This window comes from Sabethes cyaneus, chromosome 2 (genome assembly GCF_943734655.1).
Source record: "Sabethes cyaneus chromosome 2, idSabCyanKW18_F2, whole genome shotgun sequence".
In the NCBI taxonomy this organism is placed as follows: Eukaryota; Metazoa; Arthropoda; class Insecta; order Diptera; family Culicidae; genus Sabethes; species Sabethes cyaneus.
In genome coordinates this window covers 104539360-104561296 of record NC_071354.1, presented here as the reverse complement: position 1 = coordinate 104561296, position 21937 = coordinate 104539360, and the positions used below count along the sequence as shown (strand labels likewise).

The 21937-nt window shown below is 42.2% G+C and overlaps 1 protein-coding gene across 5 annotated transcripts in view; it reads left to right on the top strand.

Moving 5' to 3' along the window:
* Window positions 1–19994, top strand: part of LOC128733602 (uncharacterized) — a 45063-nt gene extending 25069 nt beyond the window's left edge. For all 5 annotated transcript variants that reach the window (XM_053827316.1, XM_053827317.1, XM_053827318.1 and 2 more), the window contains exons 3-7: window positions 202–259; window positions 318–1130; window positions 1188–5994; window positions 16212–16486; window positions 16557–19994. In XM_053827316.1, the coding sequence (XP_053683291.1) occupies window positions 202–259; window positions 318–1130; window positions 1188–5994; window positions 16212–16486; window positions 16557–19868 (9265 nt within the window). In that variant the 3' untranslated portion in view covers window positions 19869–19994. The remainder of the gene's footprint in view (window positions 1–201; window positions 260–317; window positions 1131–1187; window positions 5995–16211; window positions 16487–16556) is intronic.
* The last annotated feature ends 1943 nt before the right edge of the window (window positions 19995–21937 follow it).

Here is a 21937-nt window from a genome sequence, read left to right as displayed (position 1 = left end):
GAATTGTTGCGAAAGTGAAAGATGGAATTTTGAAAATCATATTTTTTAAAGAACTGCAAATTGGTTTTTTTCTCTAGTGCGCTGCTTAAGCTACTAAACCTTTTAGGTCATTCAGGTTGGCAGTTGAGATAGTATTTGCATCCATTGCTAGCTGTTTTTGTCCCAGCATTCTGTTCCATTCTAATTAATTATTTTTTTTAGGTTGAACTATTCTTCGCTTTGTAGGTGTGAGGCGGTGTTGATAAAACTTTATAACACGGTACGTTTCTATACTGATCTTTACTGTTTCTTGAACTAAAATGATTTTGTTTCATTAGAACACAATGAAAAAGAAGAATGGTCCGGATTCTTCATCTGTTGAACCACCTTCTTCTGCGATTCCGGACGCAATACCTTCTACATCAAAAGACTTATCGGGTTTCAATACTGCAAATAAAGAATCCTCTGTTTCTCCAACAACATCACCTACTGAAAGTGCAATGCCGGAACTTGAGCCTGAGACGCCTGCATCTCCATGTGAACGATATAATCAGGACGAACCGGAACCGGAAGAATGGGATGATACGCATTCGTTTAACGCTCAGCCAGTTCGGCAAAGCAGTAAACCGCCGTTGTCTTTAGACGAGATTCAACGTCTAATAACTGAGAAACCAGGACCCAGCAATGTTCGTCCAGAGAGCGGAAATAATTTGTCCAAGGCTATCAATGACACTTTGAAAATCTTATCGAAAGATTTTAGGAAAGTTACACCTGAAGGGGCATACCATACTGATAGATACAGAAATTGGTCTGCTCCAACGTATGCATCTCATGTCTCTCACCAATCTGGAATGCACCGCTCTCCTCAATTCGGTAATGATTTTTGGGATACAGAAAACGATTCTTATGGAAGTTTTCCACATCCTGTGCATCATCCGCACGTGTCACGCAATTACAATATGGAGCCTACGTTGCGTCCGCCAAAATCGCCACCTTTATACCGTCGTCGTGATAATCTACCTATAGAAGACATTCGTTATCCAAATGATCGTATGGAAATCTCACCCAGTTATTCATCGCCATCTGAAGTTCGATCTCCTCCAGTCGCCGTACCACCTATGAATATAAAGGATCCTCGCCTCAGGAGAGCGGTAAGCATTTTTTAGAATATATCTTGATAAAGTAATAACTTTTTTTTAACTTGACAGACGGTAAGCAATAACGACCCTCGTCTCAACCGCGCTAATATTCCGCCGCAAGCTACCATCACGTCGGTTCCGAACGAGCTACCAAAATGCATTGCTCCTAACCCGAATCTTCCGTTGGATCTTCCGAAGAAAGATCCGCCAAAACGTCGTTTGAGCATTTGTGCAAATCAAGTCATAATAGAAGAGATACCACCGGAACCTGGAGCTCCCCGACGTCTGAGCATGTGCGGAGAGTTTCAAGGAGTGCCTTTTGTACAACCGCCCCCTTCGGTTCAACCAATGTTAAATAACTACGATGACACGTTTCATGGAGCAAAATTCCAGAATGCTGTTCCCGTGCATCCCGTCGCTCCATTATTCCCTCCTCCATCACATCCTTTACCGTTAGTAGTTCCGTCACAATCCATCGAGGCACCATCGATTGCTGAACGTGACCCACGTCGTAAACATTTACCGCCAGGAGCTGAATACATGAAAACGCCCTACAATCCGGTTTCTTCTGCCCGTCCTCCTAATGGACCAAAAAAAGGCCCCTTAACATACCTGGAATATCGTCGTCAGAAGGAGATGCATGAAAAACAAATGCGTGAAAAACAAATGCGTGAGAATCTTGGGGGTGGAAAAGCGCCATACGGCAATAAAGAAAAATTCAACAACGGTAAGAATAACTACACAGATACGGATTTGACTATCGGAATGGTTCCAAATAAGACACGAGTTGCTGCCAAAGCGTATGCAAAACCTGCGAAAAGTAGAGATCAATCGTTTAAGGAGCGTCAGTTTGCTCCGCCTGGTAAAGAGAGGCCTCGACAGGATGTTGACAATAAGAAACGTGCAGACCCGAAGTCGCACAAAAGTGATTTTTCGACCAGGGGAGACAAGAAAGGAAATTCTGTAGAAAAAGAGAAGAAGAGTTCGTCAACTGCAAAGACAAAAGATCTTTTCGGCGAGCAACTATCGCAGTTTGATAAAATGTATCGCAGCGGCGATTTTACCAAGAAGGCTTCCGCGCCAGCCGGCATTGGAGGATTCAAAATTCCCAAAATAAAACAAAATGAAAAACCTGCTCCAGCTGACACGACGACAACTGATAGAAATGATCATCGTTCGAGTAAATCCGTGTCCAAGTCTGCAGAACCCGTGAAAAATTCAACATTTAATGATGATGATGATGTGTGGGATGCAGAAGAAACAGAGTCTGTAAAGAAAATTTCCAAGGTGGAGAAAGGAACACCGCAGGAGAAATCTAACGCGGGGGATAATACGGAACAGAAAAACCAATGTAAAGTGTCGTCGGAGAGCAATAAAGTTGCTAAGACTCTCGAAGATGAAGATCTTTGGGATGACGATACGTTGGTTCCGTCAAAAGCTACTTATTCTACCAAAAATATACAAAATACTGAAGCTTCAGATGATAAACCGAACAATGACGGTTTTCAGGTACCGAAATTGCCTGCTCCTAAACGTATTGCACGCCGAAGAAATTCTATTGCTGCGCACGATCCAAAACCAGACATCCCCGTGTCACAACCTGTAGAGGTGTCGACTCGGATAATACGACGACGTAATTCTATTGCCGTTTCTCAAGTGGCACAAGATAATGAACAAATCGATGATTATCACGTACTCCATGATAGCGATGAAAAAGTCAAGGATCAAGAAGAAGATATTATACGACCTAGAAAACCTCGAAAACGGAGAATTATTGATGATGAAGACGAAGAAGAAAAAGACGTGGAGATATCGGGCTCGGCTCGTCTATCGACCAGCTCAGAAAAGGAATCAAATTCAGATGTGCCGATTGTTAATAAGAAAACGATTAAAGATCGAGGTGCTGAGAAATCGATCGTGCTTGCCGCAGACGAAAACATTGTATCAAGTACGACAACCGAGTCGAAAGTGACAAAAGCGACCAAACAGGCCAAGAAACGCAAGCAAGGCAAAAAGGCAACTGCCTCTAAAGAAGACAAGAACAAACTTATCGTTCCAGCAGTTGACGATACGTCTCCGACGTCCAAAGCAAGTTCTAGTCCTGCTACAGCTGATCTCGTTAAAATCGATGATTCAAAGATCGATACCAATCAGCAGGATATGGAAGAGAAAAAAGCAAAGGAAGACACAGAGACAGTGGAAAATATGATTCGCAGTACAACTAATCCGGATACTAAGGCTCAGCTGTTGGAAATTCTAAGTAAAATTTTGGATGAGAAAAAATTGAAGAAGGTTCAAGAAATAATAGAAAGTCCTAGTGACAAGAGTCTGATAAGTGGCGAACCAGAAGCACAGGTGCCAAATGATCAATCTTCTGAAAATCTACAGAATACTGAAGATTGTCAAAAACAAACCCCGTCAGCATCTGTAAGCTCCTCCAATCAAATATGTAACAAAGCATTGAAACGAAAACTTCCCAAAAGAACCGAACTGGACAAATTAAACGCGGACATTGCAGAGATGTACATCAGAGATGGTGTGTTGAGTGCAACAGGAAGACGAAGTTGCACAAAAAAACCGCAGCCGGTTGAGAAGAAGCGGAAGCTGACAAGAAAAGCAACAGGGAAAAGTAAAGTCTCACATGTTGAGGAACTAAAGGAGAATGTGGCAAGCACACCGGCTGAATTAGTCAATCCATATGCGAATCTAAAACCATTTAATATTGTCCTCAAAAAGCTAGATATTTCTCAAATTGATTTTATCATTGAACGGAAAGGAAAGCAAACGGTAGAAAGCTTAGCAGAGACTGTAGATGGAGATGAAGCACAATCCACAGCATCTATTTCACCGAAATCTCGGAAAAAGAAGCGTACTGGTTGGGCAACTGGTATAGTACCGAAAAAGAAGAAAAAGCTTGAATTGACTAGTGCACCAGCACCTTCATCGCCTGTGAAGTCGTACACTCCAAAACCAGTGACTAAGAACACTAACCGAGAACTACACTGCCAGAATGCAACAAAGTCGAAAGAATGTGCTTTATGCAGCTACACAGGAGCACTTTCCACAATGGTACAGCATTATGTTCGGAGTCATCCTTTGCACGAGGTTTATGTTAGTCGTATTCCGAATCCCGTAGCTACCAAGCTTAAAAAAGAACCTTCGGTCATAACTGGAACTATACACGACCAAACGATTACATACAAATGTATATTTTGTCAAGAAGTGTTGAGCAAGAAAAAATACAACTGGAAATTACATCTGGCTAGTCACACCGGAGAGTACAGGTACAAATGTAATAACTGCACAATCAAGTCATTGACCCCAAGCACTAATGCCCATGATGTTCACTGCACGGGCCCAGCGATGGAAGTCATCAACGAGTTTATGTTTGAGGGAAATCATATTTACGGTTACATTTGTCGATTGTGTAATTTTATTCAACTCTCTCGAAGTAATTTAATTACTCATTTAAAGGAAGAACACGATAGGCACTTTACAAGCCATGGTATTCTACGTTTCAGTATCCTAAACTATGAACCAGAAGATCTTAATGAGCTGGACCAATCGATTTCAAATGAGAGTGTAAGCACTGATATTTCGATGCCCGAATTAGTTCCTCAGGTACCTGTCGGTGGACAGACCAGTTTATCTGCGTTCATTTCTTCCGCACCCGATGATATTGACCCTCTGAGCGTATTGAACGATCCAAGCTTCATGTCCCCTTCTAAACCATCGATCATTGACAAGCTGAGGGCAAACCTGGATGAGATTATGCGCAACGAGCAAGAAGAAAAATCGCGCTTGGCTGCTAATACAATATCATCGGCAGATGATGATGAATGGGAGGATATCGACTCTCCTCCAAAAGAAAGCATCCTAGCAGGAGCTGCATCGAAGGAAACAAGTAAAGCACGACGGTCTTTGACAAGTCCTGCGGAGGACGTAATCCCAATGCCGGCTCCACTAGCTCTGAAAGAAGAAGAAGTAGATCTGTTCGATGGTAAACAAGTGGTGGCTAACGTAGCATATAATAAGATCGATAACAAAACATGGTATCTTTGTTTGGTCGAAGGTTGTAAGCACGCCACTGAAATGCGGCAGCATATGTATTCACATGTTCAGGAACAGCACAGTGATGTTACGTGGGATGGATACTGCTATCTATGCACCGCACAGGTGGTTCAGGAGGAAGTGACTGTTTTGAGCAAGGAAATTAAACACATGGCTATGGTCCATATAAAAGATCATACGGCGGTTGACGAACTGCTTGCGTTACCGTCTAATGGATCCGAATTATCACTTTTGGGTGACGATCATCACACGCTCAAATTGCGTAGATTCTCTGGTGACAAACTATCTCTGGGCATGGATACTGCAGGCAAAGAAGAAACAATCAATGTCCAACCGTGGCTGGAAAAATCTCCAAAGAAGAATCGTGCACATTCGCTTAATATGCTTGAGCAAAAAAGCCTATTCTGTTTCTATAAGTGCATGGGAACAAGCTGTTGTTTTACAACTCCCAATGAAGGATCAATGCAGCAACATTTAGAAAATCACGACCTGGTGGCCGACGTAGGCGCTTTGGCTTCGGCAAAAAGCTGGCTTGAATGTTCATACTGCGAGCTGCAGTTCGAAAGTAAAACCGATTTGTTGGATCATCTTAGGACTGTGCATTCTAGAAGTGTGTACCAGTGTGCGTACTGCTTCTATCGAAGTCGCGATGCACAGAGCGTGATTTTACATCAGAAATTACACCACGAAAAAGAAACCAAAAAGGTGCTGTTTATTTCGTCTGAGAAGCAATCACTGACGGCAGCCGATAACGAAATGCTCAATCGACGACGTCTGGAGAACATCCTGCCTTTGATATGTACAGGTAAGATTACCCGTAAATTTTAGTATTTTTAGCGGAATGCGAAATGAACGATTTAAAAAATTGTTTGTCTGCTTATGGTCTTACTATATTAACAATTAATCACAATCTTATGGCGCTATAATCCTTTCCACGTTGGAAATCGTATTTCATTATTAGTAAACATGTCATAGCGGTTGATACCTATTTACAACTGCATATGAACTAAGACCAAGTGCGGTATTCAAAATTTTAACAAACCGACCAACAGGGAGTTTCTGTTTATAACAGCATTTCAAACGAATCTGTGCTTGTATGTACAGAATGCATAAAGGGGAAACAAGCAAAACAATCGTTTCGTATCTACATTCTGATCAGTACTCAGGCGATAATTATTTGATTAAATCCGCCAGTTACAAAAAGTTGATGGAATGTGAAATGTCGCATAAGCGAGGTGTAGAGTTTTTTTGAAGTCCGCTGTGATTCAAATGTTCACCAATCTGCGATATACAGCGCCTGGGAAAAAAGCTGGGATCGAATCCGGTTATAAATTTTGTGGAGACAACTAATGTTTCCACCTTTACGATTATAACACCTTTGGCAGCAGTGCTGCGGAGAGAAAGCGTAGCAATGCGCCAGTTTCATATTATTACATCATTCGTTTTTGTAACTTCGTAATGAGCACAAGTGTTTGAATAAAGTTAAATGTTTTTATTGCTCAAAGTTTCGATTCATCTATTGCGGTCATTGAAATAAGTCCTTTTTATCAGGTTATCGGCCCAGTTATCGCGAAGTATTCGTGAAAAACGAAGAAAAGTGTGAATTTTTCTTTTTTCGTTTCGAAACTTCTGGAACGCAGCGGTATCGCGAGTGAAAAGAAAATGGCTGACTCGGTGCACAGCTCCATGACGTCGATCGAAAAACTAAATGAGTAGTTCCGACGCAATATGGAAGTTTAAAATGAATCTTCTGCTGTCGCGTAAAAATGTGCTGTCGGTTGTGCTTGAACCTAATCCTAAATTTACCGAAGATGAGGCTGGTCGAGAATTGGCAGCTGCGTGGAAAGTAAAAAATGAAAAAGCTAGAGCTCTGGTTGGTTTGGCTCTAGAAGATTCTCAGCATATCCATGTGATGCAGAAGGATAATCCAACAGCGAAGGAAATGTGGGACGCTCTTAAGGATTATCATGAGCGGTCTTCACTAACAAGCAGGATCCATGCTTTGAAAAGGCTGTACAGGACACAGCTGCCAGAAGGAGGCGACATGTCGGAGCACATTAAAGAGTTAACTTCGATGCGCCTTCGTTTGGCTGCGCTGGGGGAAAAAGTGAAAGATGTTTCTTTTGTTGCGCTGATGCTGGCGAGCCTGCCGACTTCATATGATAGTTTGCTACAAGCATTGGAGAGTCGACCTGATGCAGATCTGACGGTCGATTATGTGAAGGGCAAGCTGCTGGATGAAGGTCGGAAGCGTGCACAGAATGCTGAATCCCACGAAGAAAAAGTTTTAACGTCGTTTGATACCAGTGAAAAGAAAAATGTCCAGAAGAAACAAAAAGGCAAAGCGTGCCATTATTGCAAAAAGGAAGGACATTTTCGAAGGGACTGTAGCAAAAGGAAAAATTAAGTGCTGAAAAAGCGAAAATTGCTATGATAGCGGAAAATGAAGTGAATGTGTGCCTGATGGCAAGAAATACAGAACAATCTAGTGTGTGGTATTTCGACTCGGGGGCTACTTCACATATGACGAACGATGCAGCTATTCTAAAGAATATTGACAAATCGAATAAATCTACTATTAGTGTAGCAGACGGTCAGTGTATTGTATCAGTTGTATCGTGTATTCATTTGTGGCATCGCAGGCTGGACCATCGTGACTCGCAAGCTATCTTGAAAATTTCCAGTGGTAATTTAGGATACGGATTGAAGTTAGATCAGTGTGGTGTACATTCCGTGTGCGGGGCCTGTTACGAGGGAAAAATGAGCAGAGTCTCATTCCCTCACGTTTCAACGTCTCGAGCTGCTGCTGTTGGTGATTTAGTGCACGCCGATTTGTGTGGTCCCATGGAGGTTGCGACACCGCGAGGAAATCGTTTCTTCACGACAATGGTAGATGATTATAGCCGTTATACAATTGTCTACCTGCTGGCGAAAAAGTCAGAAGCCGCGGATAGAATTCGTGAGTACTGCAGTTTGGTGAAAACCCAATTTGGACACTACCCGAAAGTCATACGATCCGATGGAGGTGGTGAGTACCTACTCATCTTTTTCTTTGAGAAAATTTTTCGCAGACAACGGTATAGTTCAGCAACAGACCGCGCCCTACTCGCCACAGCAAAATGGAGTGGCTGAACGTAAAAATCGCTATCTCGTGGAGTCGATGCGATGTATGCTGGCAGAATCGGCATTGGATAATAAATACTGGGGTGAAGCTGGTTATCTACAAAATCGTTTACCGTCAGCATCTGTTGATGGTACGCCTTATGAGCTGTGGTACAAAAAGAAGCCATCGTACAGCCACTTCCGAATTTTTGGATCAGAAGCGTACGTGCATATTCCAAAAGAGAAACGACGTAAGCTTGATATGAAATCTGAAAAGCTGGTTTTTGTTGAATACGCGGAAGGTTGCAAAGCGTATCGGTTCGTGGATGTAAGAACGAAATACATCGCGATAAGTAGAGATGTAAAATTTTTGTAAATGTGTACCGTGAAAGAAGCAATTAGGCAAGAACCTGTGAAGAGCGGAATGGTTAGTGTACCACTTGTTTTACCCAACGTATTAGAAAATCACGAAAATGCAGAGATAGAGCAGGATCTCAATACGACACGGTACGATAGTGCTTCAGAAGGAGAAAACGATCAATCCTTCCATGGTTTTCCTTTAGACGAAATTGCTCGTAGATCAACTCGTTCAAACAAAGGTATAGCACCTGTTCGATTCATAGAAGAAGCTTATTCGACCGTGCTTGCTGAAGAGATTGAACCAAGAAATCTGGATGAAGCTCTTACTTGCCGTAATAAGGATCATTGGAAAAATGCTATGCTTGATGAGTTAAAATCACACTCGGATAACGGGACATGGGATCTAGTCCAGTTACCTGCTGATCGAAAAGCGCTGGTCTTCAAAGATGCCGCTGGGTCTTCAAGTTAAAAAGAAATGCAGCTGGAGAGGTGGTGAAATATAAAGCGCGACTGGTGGCTCAGGGATATTCCCAGAAGTATGGTGAGGATTATGATCAAGTGTTTGCGCCAGTGACAAGCCACACAACACTACGTATGCTACTGGCCTTGGCTTCACAGCGAAACTTGAAATTAAAGCATTTCGACGTAAAAACCGCTTATTTATACGGCGAAATTGATCAGGAGCTATACATGAAGCAGCCGCCTGGGTTCGTAGTGAAAGGCAAAGAAAATTTTGTTTGTCACTTGAGAAGGAGTATTTATGGCCTTAAACAGTCTGCGCGATGCTGGAATCAGAAACTGCACGAAGTTCTGTTAACTATGGGATTTAGACAGAGTAATGCTGATAAGTGCTTGTATATGAAAACTAAAAACGGAAAATTTGTCTACCTACTTGTTTATGTTGACGATATAATGGTCGGATGTGGGGATATAGAGTATATCGATGCAGTATACAAATCTTTGGCAGCACACTTTGTAATTACCGAACTTGGAGATCCAAACTACTTTTTGGGACTTGAAATCAAGCGTTCTGGAAAAGGTTACAGTCTGAGTCTTGCAGGATATATCGACAATGTTGCGAAGAAATTCGGTTTGGAGGAGGTAAAGGGAGCTTCAACTCCGATGGAATCTGGTTTCGTCAAAATTGAAAACAGCGGTTCAGTATTTTCTGATGGATCTAAATATAGAAGTCTTGTTGGCGTTCTTTTATACATAGTATGTGCCAGGCCGGATATTGCCGTCAGTGCATCAATTTTAGGTCGACGAGTTGAAACACCCACGGAGGCAGATTGGGTGGCAGCGAAACGAGTCGTCCGTTACTTGATAGCGACAAAGGACTGGAAGCTGACTTACAAAAATGAGGCTGGTTTGATTGGTTACACTGATGCTGATTTCGCTGGAGATGTCTGCATGAGAAAGTCTATATCTGGATTCGTTTTTTGCTACGCTGGTGGAGCTGTAGCTTGGGCTAGCCGTAAACAGGCATCTGTCACGCTGTCATCAATGGAAGCCGAATATGTAGCTCTATGTGAGGCGAGTCAAGAACTAGTCTGGCTCCGAAGCTTACAGAAATGGGTGTATGTATAAACGGTGCTGTAAAGATTTTAGAGGACAATCAAAGCTGCATACAGTTTGTAAAGTCCGAACGGTCCAAACGTCGTTCAAAGCACATTGAAGTTCGGGAGCAATTTGTCAAACAACTTTGCGACGAAGGCGTAATGCAGTTGGAATATTGTCCCACTGAGGATATGGTGGCAGACATCCTAACCAAACCGTTGAACAAAAACAAGCCATTGAAGTTCTCGGCGATGTTAGGATTGACAACAGTGAAAACAAGAGTTGAGAAGGAGTTTTGTGGAGACAACTAATGTTTCCACCTTTACGATTATAACACCTTGGCAGCAGTGCTGCGGAGAGAAAGCGTAGCAATGCGCCAGTTTCATATTATTACATCATTCGTTTTTGTAACTTCGTAATGAGCACAAGTGTTTGAATAAAGTTAAATGTTTTTATTGCTCAAAGTTTCGATTCATCTATTTCGGTCATTGAAATAAGTCCTTTTTATCAATAAATGGTTCCCATTCTAGCTTGGGTAAAAAGAGGAACGTTATATATAACTCAATGAGTGTTGCATTAATGACCCTCTCTTACCGAATTTTTTGCTCTTTCCCCTCATGCCTTTTCTCCCCAAAGATACTACAAACGCCTTTGTTTCATAACTTTCTTCTACCGTTCTCTCACTTCGATTGTAAAAAACTGCCGTTATAAAAGTTATAAAAAATATTCACTATTTTGTTTTTGAAGTTCCGGGAGAACTGCTTGCAGACTCATCATCTGTTTGTGAACTTTATGGCGGCGTACAATTCAGCCAAACGAAATAAGCTGTGACATATAATGCTAAAACATAGGTTTCCGACGAAACTAGTGACACTAATTCGTGCGACGCTAGATGGGTCAAAATCATGCGTCAGAATAGCGGGTGAGGGCTTAACCGCTTTCCTGATGTTGGATGGACTAAAGCAGGGGGATACACTCTAATCTGCTATTCAACATCGCCTTGGAACGAGTGTGATAAATATTTAGTGGCAAAACAGAAAACGGAGCGTGGCGTAGACGCATGAACCACTAGCTGTGTCATGTATACAAATATGCTGATATATTGAATGTATATATATAATGTGGCAGGCTGCGGCTGGTTAGGCACTTAGAATGCCCGACGAAAGTGCCAAAATTATTTTCAACAGAGATCCAGGAAGAAGCCTAGACTTCAGGCCAAATCCCGCACCTGATGGATGTACGCTGTCGAGGACGACGCACGGTCAGCTGGTGTTCGAGGGGACTGGAGAATGGCAGCCCTGAACCGGCAGTACTGGAAGACCATAATTCGTTAGGCGCAGGATCGATGACGGATTGTCGTCAATAAAGTAAGGGTACAGAAAAGTTCTGAGAATTTTTTTCAGCAGTGAAAAATTGAAAAATTTCCGGAAGCAAATTGTTCAATGCGATTAATATCGAAGGAAGAAGTTTTGAGGTGTATGTTGGCGTTGGTGTATGTTGGTATGTATATTGGTGTATGTACCCGACACGTTTGCTTTGATGCAAGCCAGGGATAGTTTTTCGTAAATCGGAAAATTGCAATTCCTGGGCCTGTTACACCAAGATGGTGCCCAACAAGGAGCGGGTGTGATGTGTTTGTGAAGGGCAACAACGAAGAGGGTCTGGAGATGGCCAATGAAATTCCACACAAGCTCTAGCAACCATCTTTCTCTTTTTGTGGAACACGTTCGAGAACAGTGGTTCAACTCGGAAGGTTGGCTTGCTACAGAAGCTGGCAGGCCGATTTGTGGTTGCTGATACGGACGATGACGTCATCTACCAGTACTTACTTACTTACTTATGTGTCCGTATCCGCCGGTCCGGCAGAACAAAGGAATGAAATCAGAGATCTCCACTGTTGACGGTTACCCGCTATAGCTTTTACCTGTCGCCAGGACAGGTTCCCATCTACAGCTTGGATGTCGTTGGCTTAGCTGCGTCGCCATGAGCCTTTGAGTCTGCCTCTTCTATGCTGTCCTTGCGGATTCCAGTCGAGTGCTTCTCTGCAGATCTCGTTCGCTCCTTTCCTCAAGATATGACCGATCCACTCCCACCTTACGTTAATGAATTTCTGTTGATATCGGTCGCTGATGATAAAGACGATGGAGTTCCTCATTGGATATCCAGTTGTCAGTACACCAGGCACGAATGGTATCTGCAGTTTTTGCGTTGTCTCCGCTGAGACGCACCACGTTTCGCAGGCATACTGTAGTTCGGATTTAACGTTTGAGTTGAACATTCGGGTTTTGGTATGTAGAATAATCTGCTTTGGGCGCCTAATGTTTCGCAGACCTGCAAAGGCACCCCTGGCCTTCCTGATCCGTGTGGCTATATCAATCTTGGTGCCACCATCGGGTCTTCTCTGGGTACCAAGATATTGCAAGGCATCTACCTGCTCACCTTGTTGTCCCGCGCTACTGTGAAGTTGGGTGGGTTGTCAGTGTTCACTACCATAGACTTAGTTTTTGCTACTTTTTATCAGACCTGCTGCCTGGGAGCATACATTGACTGTGAGACCTGCTGCCTGGGAGCTCTCGGCAAGCTCATCTAACTTGCTCTGCATATTGTTTCGGCGTTGTGCGAGCAAGACAATGTCGTCGGCTAGGTCGAGGTCATTTAGCTGCTCCATCGTTAGAGGATTCCAAGGCAATCCTCGATTTGGTCTACTGCCAATTGCTCCAACTAATATCTCATCCATAGCGATGAAAAACAGAAGCGGTGATAAAATGCAGCCCTGTCTCACGCCAGGAGCGTTGTGATATGGTCTACATATGATCGGCCAGCACGGAATTCGCCTTGCTGCCGCCGGAGAGTAGCCGGAGAGTCATCTACCAGTCCTACTAGGAATATGTTCTCGAATTGTGCTGACGTGTAACCAGCAGACCAAGCAGAGGTCGGTTTCAAGGTGGGTAACTGGATGTTCAGTTTGCAGCTCAAGAGTTTATCGAAGGAATACGGTCCCATGATCTTGAATCTGAAGTCATCTGGCGTGGCCCTGACAACGGAAGTCAATATGACGAGTGGTTCTGAAGGCGAGGGTATAATCTCGAGCAAGCAGAATGCGAAAAAGCAATTCGACAAATTCAGTGTGAAATATTTCCGTATCAAGAAGATTAGTTATTTTGCATTGGTGAGCCAAAAAAAGACCAGCGAGAAAAGGAAATAATAGTATTGTATTCTTTCGCTGTCAACGCTGTCCGGTAGTCTAAACAGAGCAACAAGGTTGTGCTAGAGAACTCACAGGAAATGTCAACCAGGATCACTGTGGCCAATAATGCGAAGATGGCCATTATGCCGAAAGAATCGGTCAAGTTGGAGGCCGATTGCGGCGAAGCAACTTAGAATGTGTTGTGTTTGCCTGACCTAGCGATTAATTTACTTGTTTTCGGTTAGTAAAGTGTAAGCAATTTTGTGCAGAGCTCACAAAGGAGGAGTGCAAAGGCGATGATCTCTACACGCTGTGCGAAACGAGCAAGCCCGTGGTGAATTTGGTCCGGGATGTTACGAGATGCGTGCTGTGGCATTGACGCGAGGGACACTCTCTGTTAGTGGGATGAAGCGGTCGAAGGAAATATGTAGTCACGAAATTGGATTTCGTCGTGAAGGACCAAAAACATTCGTCAAACATTCGAGGATCGTGTACTCGGACTTGTGTTGCTTCCATGAACAACGGAAGTACTTGAATCGCTACACAACTGCAAGGCTTTCGCGAGAAACGAACCGCGCGAAAAGTTGAAACGCATTCGTACGAATAACGGCAAGGAGTACGTAACCCGAAGCATATGGAATTCGGAAGAAAAGAATCCATCACGAGACGTCTGCTTCCTGCAACTCGCGTATACTGTTCGACGCAGTTCTGGATAATGGTTACTGGGCAGAAACCATCACATTCGTTTCGCCCGTGGCCCACCGACAAACGATTGAGGGTTTCGTTATCTACAGCGGCAATGATTGGAGGATCGTGGTGCGATTCCGTGGAGTTGTCGGAAGATGGCTACAGTGGCACTCTCTGCTATGGAGTCGGAATATATGGCTGCACTATACGAAAGAATTTGCATGGAACTTTTAAGCCAGTTCAAATTCGTTGCGACAACCTTAGTCTTATACACCTAGTAAACAACTAAAAATTGGAGCAGAACATCAAGCTACCTACCAATTGTGAAAATAGACAAAGAAAGAAGAAAATTGGAATCCAAAAACTCACGACGGAATTCAAGGGGGAACGTTAGAAAATTAGAAAATTAGAAAATGGACGGTTGTTGAAAGTTGTTAACCGCCCAGTTAGCTTCGAGGTACCAGTCTAGAGGCTAGAGTCAGTAGAATCATTGCACTAGCCCCGTAATGTATGTGTATATTTATGTATGGTGGGTAGCCACCATCACCTCCAGGGTTTCCCATTATATGTAAGTAAAATTACTGCAGAATCGAATTTATCCAGCAAATTTCATGTCAATGCTGTTTGTGAAGGACCAAAAGGGGTTGGGCGGATCTATAAGCAATGTCGCTTATATGATTCCACGGGAATATATGACACTCCTTCCAGCATAGACTTCCGGTTTCTAGATACATAACTTCGCCGTGCAAACTTATCTTGCGTGATGATTTGTGTGCTAGAAGGGCGCGTCAAAATCCTCTCGGACCTTATATGCCTTGGGCTGGTTACCACATCCCTCATCCAATCTTCGATTCATTCGATACCGTGATGCTCCTTCCCCTTTACGATAATGATGGTATATGGCAACGTAATAAAATATGTGTTATATGATGATACATTATATGAAGATATATGGACAAAAACAGAACAATCTCACCAGCAGTCCTTCGAATGGAATACAGTTGTACACGGAGAATAAAAATGTAGTTTCAACCATATTTATGGTTGTTTTACGCACAAACAAAAATTTCGTTTTGTTTCAAACTGAAATGTATGATTGAAATGAAAATATTTATTGTTACATCAATGTCAACTTCAAATTTGAAAATACTTTACTTTTAATTCAAAACTGTTATTTACTTGATTCAAACAGAATCTCGTTTGGAAACAACAATATTTTCAGGTTGTTATAAAAATATTTTATTGAGGCTTAAAACAACAATCATTTTGTTTGAAACAAACCGGAGCTTTTTCGCTCCGTGTATCATTTGAGTTTCCATAAGTGCTTCCACTATTAATTTAATTTTTTCTTCTGGTATCCATGAGCATTATTTAAAATTTTTTCGGCCAGAGTTTTTACTGTACACTGTTTGTTTGAAGCACCTCTCCTGAGCCAAAACCACCCCATCGACATCTCTATATCGAGCTGCAGTGAACGTCAGCGACAGCATGTCCTGGGCTCAAAATTTGACAGCGGGCCCAAATCAGACTGCTGGCAGTTGAGTGAAACACAGTGCTGACATGCTATCTCATTTTGCCGATGGGGTGGCTAAAACGAAACAAATAATTAAAATAACTTATATTAAGCTTATTTACTAACAAGGCTGTGTGGCTCAGCCGCCACCCAAACCCGCATTTTTGAGTTCAGGCAGCCGGGAACCACCCAACATCGCACCTCCTAATTTGGCATTACCGGGTAAGGCCACGTGTAGGCTGTAGGTAGGGTTTTGGGATGCTGGAGCTATGCTGGACGCTTCCTCATTTGCCTTCCCCACTTCATACCCTCATTGCACTAACCCCGTAATTGTCCTATACTCTAATAACCGTCTGCAAAGTCAGTCGATAAAGAAGAGTCAAGTTTTAAAGACGTTTGTAATCCAAGGCTTTGCTCGTCATTGGAAAAATGTTATTTTAGTTAATAGTAATCCATGAGTAATAACAAACATTCTCTCTGTTTATTCGCTACCCAAACCGCTTCTGGGTAAGACCCACTTCTATCACTATTTTTGGTTTTTCAACCTAAACATTCGCCAAACTTTGACCTCTGTAGAGCAGCGTTCTAAAATAATTATACTTGCTTTACTCAACAGTTTGCAAAGAGGAATTCTGCGGACTGGATGCGTATATGACCCATTTGAAGGTGACCCATGCTGAACTGACAACGATTGCGTGCCAATGTTGCAAGGAGATAATTCAGAAACCCAAACTGCCCCGTCATCTGTTAGTTCACAAAATTGGAATATACGAATGTATGTACTGTCAGTTTGGTAGCAATACAATGGAAGCCGTGCAGACACACGTTTGCAATTCCCATCCACAAGAGCCTTTCTATTGCTGCGTGCGGTATAATAAAACGCCCGGAAAGGTAACATATATTAACTTTAACCAAATGTTTGTTGTCGTTGATTTATGATCTTTTTTTGTTCTTTTACTAGGCAAAGGAAGCTTCACTCAAAGCGTTATTTGAGAACCCTGTCGACGAGAGTGATTTGGTTTATTGTCCATTTAGTATGGAAGAGTTGAACCACAAATCTACGGATACGAAGAGTAACAGCGATATCGAACCTCCTGTAAAACCTACCATCATACCGCTGCAGCTTCCACCAATCAGGTTTGGTGACACCAATATTCTTCTGAGCGCTCAGATTCCTTCTTCTACGGCTGGTCAAGTTACTCAACAAACGGTTGTTGTAAGCACTTCCGGGTCGGGAGTTATGCAAATTCCGACGATTTCTTCATTTTCTGGCGGAATACATCTTTCGGAAAAATCATCCGTTCCGATTATCACCGCTGTCCAAGGCAATTATCATGGACCGTTAGCGGCGCCTTCGACAGTTTCACAAAGCATGCCAATTATAACTAACGTGGCTGGTGGTGTTTCGGCAACGAAAGATCTAGGCATGCCAATAATTGCCAGAGTAGAAGGAGGTGTAGCAGCAGTGAACACTATAAAGCAACCTTCTTCCCTTGTGGGTACTAAAATTATTATTTCCCCCAATAAAGGGGCCGGAGTTCCTATTATCACTAATGTTTGCAGCATCGGTCCTTCAAAACTGCAGCTATCTACGACCACGGAAGATGAGAAACTAATGCTTGAAGCGGAGCGGGTTGCAATGGAAATGATCAAAGATACGGGCTTGCCAAAGAATGTGATATACAAATGCGTTTTCAAAGGTTGTAATTCGGTACTACCGGATGGAACAGGAATGCGAAAACATCTTAGTTTTTCCCATTTACTCTCGCCCGTGTACACTTGTATCCACTGCAAAGGACGGCCAACGTTCACGAGTGTAATGCTTTTCACACAGCATTTGAAAACGCACGAAGCACAACGAATTTTCTGTTTCATGTGCGATTACAAAGGGTCATTCCCACCGGAAGTAATCAAACACGTTAAAGATGTTCACAAAACAAATAAGCCAACGATCCTTTTCCTGAACCCCAAGAAGAATGACCCGAACAATGATATCATACTGTTCGCCCCGGGTCAGCCTGCTGATTTGGAAAAGAAAGCATTTTACAAAAAACTAATCGATCTCTATAATCATAAACTGCAAGCTGCGTTGCTCCAGCAAAAGACCCATTTCGCACCGGAAGAATGTGATTCACTGCCCAAGCAGGCGATTTTCAGCCAGACAGTATTCTGCAGCAACTGCCAATACAGCACTAAGGTTCGCTTAAACATGTATCGTCACCTCAAGAATCACTTGAACGACATGCCTGTTTCAAATGTCGATCCGAAAAATCCAGTCCCCTGCTGGAATCAGGGAGAAAAACATTTCGACCGAATGCGAAATCCAGCCGCTAGCTCGCAGGAGGACGATGATTTAATTCAATCACTTTGCTTTGTTCAGGAAAACAAACGATTTATTTGTGGTGCACCGAATTGCCGTCATTTAACTACGGCCGAAAACATGTTGCGGAACCATCTTTCCACACTACATGTCGACACTAAAGATTACAAATGTCCCCATTGTCCCGCAGTGCATATTTTCTCCGGGCAACTCAATATTGTGAAAATTCTTGAGCATTTAAAACTGCACGACAAGGAGCTGTATCGATGTAGCAAATGCAGTCTGTTCCTCAACAATAAGAGCGATATGGATCGACATATCAGTGAGAAACATCCGAACGTTCCCAATGTGTCGACTTTTGTCATTCGTGACGGCAGCACTGCCGGTAGTGTTTCCAGCGTTGCAACTGATGATGAAGTTGTTTTCAACTGGAAGTGTGACGTATGCAAGTTTAAAACCGTTACGCTCACGGAAATGCGTGTCCACATGCAGATAACGCACAACATCCATGCCAAATATCGTTGCTCGCTATGTCTGTATAGCAGTTCGAACAAGTCACAGTTTACCGGTCACTTCGAAAAAGACCATCCAGGCAGCGAGATCGTTATAGTTTCAATGTACAAAGCTATCGAAGGCGACGATAGTCGAGCTGATACCACTCCGTTATGGAGAAGAGAAACAAATAAAACCAAAAGCATACGAGGCATTATGCTGGAGCCGGAGGAGGATGTGGATGAAATTGATCCCATTGAAGAGAATCTTTCCGTGGGCAGTGAAGAGATTCTTCGATTCAATCTGGAAACTCCGGGACCGAGTGGTGCGAGTAAACGTCACTATACGGAGTCTATCGATACTAGCTTAGCAAATAAGCGTTCGAAGCCAAACGAAGATGAAACAATAGTAAAAGCCTTTAAATGCGGATTTAAAGGATGTAGTTATGTGAACGATTTTGGATCGGGTATTGTGCATCATTTCAAAACATCTCATCCTAATGAAAAACCATCTGTACTTCGCAATGCACTAGCGAACCCGCAACAGTCACGTTTCGATTATTTTCTTAAATACGCCTGTTTCTATTGTGTGAAAAAAGCAGACACAGTACAGGAGCTGCTTCAACATTGGCGCACCTTGCATAAAATAGCGGGTCAAGATAAACCGTTTTTGTTCCGTACTGCTAAAATCATCTTATGCTTCTACTGCCGAAAGGGAGCCGTCATGCCGGAGATGAAGTCTCATTTTACGACATGTCATCCTGGGCTTCAGCCTATCTATCTAGATTTCCGCAATCCAAGGCGTTGTGCCGAATGTGATTTTACAATTGGCGTCAATAGACAGGATATGGTAATTCATTTTGCAGCACACCATAAGCTGGAAAATGAATACGCGAAGGGTTGGATAGATTACTTGTCGGATGATATCATAGATAAAGTTCTACAGCTGAATAGTGTAACTTACGGATGCGTAAAGTGCGATTATACTTCGGAAAACAATTTTGAGTTCACCACGCATTACGGCACCAAACATCCTGGACACCCGATCGAGTTCAACGAATTTTCAATAACGAAAAAAATCATATACTACTGTGCGTTCAACAACTGCAAAGGGGAGTTCACCAATGAGCGTGATCTAGCTAAACATATTGTTCAACACGTACCACCATTTGAGTGCCGTTGCGATGAAGGGCGGTGCTTGGCACAGTTCCGTACTTTCACAATGCTGTTACAACACTTTCAAATCACTCATCCCCAGCTTAACCTGCAGTATGCACTCAAAATTCCAGAACAATACAAAAATGTACTACGTATGGTTACCATTCAATTCTGGAATGGGTTTGTCATGACGATGGAAGATGCTAGACAAGCAGGCAATCGCTACGGTAGCCACGAAGGGTTCTTTAAACTCATAGAAGAAATATGTGCTGAGTCCGTGACGGCGGGAACGCGGTTGCTGTAAAAATGTAATCTTATTTAAGAATGTAAATAAGAAGGTTTAGTTATTAAGTCCGATGTATCACATTCGATCAGTACGATACATGTAGCTTACCTATAATAAAAAAATATAAAATAAAATAATAAAACTCTAAATACATTACAATATTGTTGAAAAACCTTAAAAAGTTCTTTGAATTACATTAAAATGAATAGCAATTGAAAGAAATTGATTGTACGTCTGTGACACGTAGTGTAAGGCTTGGCATAAGTGCAACGTTTGAACTTGTCTTAAATTTTCATGAGATACAAAGAAATACTACAATTAAATTTCTTGTATCTTGGACAAAAGCATAACCTTCAGTCTGGTTTGCTTAAATACAAGACCATGAAGATCCCATGGCTAGCATTGGGTGGAATCGTACCTTATTGAAAAAAATGATACTTCGATTTGCTGGGTCGATATTCATTGTGCCGATACAAGGCTATGGTGTGCTTGTCAAACTCCATATATTTGATGCGTTACTAACATGCACCAAAAATTTGGCTCTTAGGGTTACCATTTTGTCCAAATTAGAGTTACCAAGAAATTTTTGCAATATTTTTATAAATTTTTTACTTTCAATTAAGGCGTATTCTCGGGTACTTTTTCATTTAGACTTATCTGCAAATGAGAGATTCTCTTCGTGTCTCCTCTCTTCCGCTTTTTACGGCGATACTAATGCATTGAAAACAAAATTTTCAAAACATTTGGCTAGGTAGTGACTCCGGCAACTGATTTATGCAAGGCTGATGTGTCAAAATGCATTAGTATCGCCGTAAACGGCGAAAGAGAGGAGACACGAAGAGAGTCTCTCATTTGCAGATACGTCGAAATGAAAAAGTACCCGAGTATTGAGTATTTGTGTTTGTGTGAAGCACGTACATTGGAAGAACTGTTGTTTTTGATTAAATGGATATGGGCTGCTTTAACCCTCCATTACTCGCACAGTTGTATTTTGTACAACGCCTGTGAATCGTTAACTTTATCTCGGTATATCTCGGGATTCCAGTAATCAAGAAAATTACTGTTTCAACAAAGTTGATCTCGGACCAAGCTCTTACAAACAAATGAAAAAGTTTCATTTGATTTGAAAAAGTTTCATTTTATCTATCAAACAAATGAAAAAAGTCTCATAAGTTTTTCAAGTGGCATTAGTATTCGAGTGAATTCTGTTAGGTTTTAGCATGCCTATAAATTGAAGTTCGCACGAGTAACGAAAGGTTAAAATCGCTTGAAATCGGATTGTTATTACAACTTCCCTTAGAACGAATTGCTCCAAAAAATATCTCAACATGATTTTGGGTGAATCCGAAGACTACAGAACTCAAGAGTGAGCATTCTGTCGAATCGCGACGGACAGGGTTAGCATGCCCTCTACGGATGACGGTGGTAACTTTTAGGTTGTATATGTACCATCACTCTCGCATCACAGCCACACTGACATCATTGCATGACATCATACAACAAAATCACACGCATACATTCTTTCAGGTAGTTGTGATCACTAACACTTACAAGCAGTGATAACTCCCTTGGGATGAGAGATGGTGTTAGTAGATCTGGAGGGAGGCCAAGTTATTGTGCTTTGCAGCTGTACCTGGATTAATCCAGATTATTTTCTCTAATACCAATGCATACGACAGAAGAAAACAGCAACATTGCTGTTGTTACTCTTTCTCTTTCTCACTGACAGCATTCGCATTGTCGCACTTTTTGTGCCAGTCGCACTTTTAGACTGCGGTGTCCAGTAAGGTGCAAAATGCGGGATATTATGCAGAAAATCATTTGTATAAGCAATATATTTAATGATTATGTTACAGAATTTTCTTTCGAATTAATTAATTTATTTATACTTGAATACTTATGTAACACAAGGAACTTTCTGATGGTTTTCAAAAGTTTGTGTACAAAATGATTTCTGCTAATTAAGATGCTGTTGAGAAGAATGTTTTACAGGATTTTTAAAGACTGCATAGCTTCTGGCACTCCCGCATCGAGCCTACTTTTCCCTCCGCAAGACGCTTCGATCAAGAAGCATACGCCGCACAAAG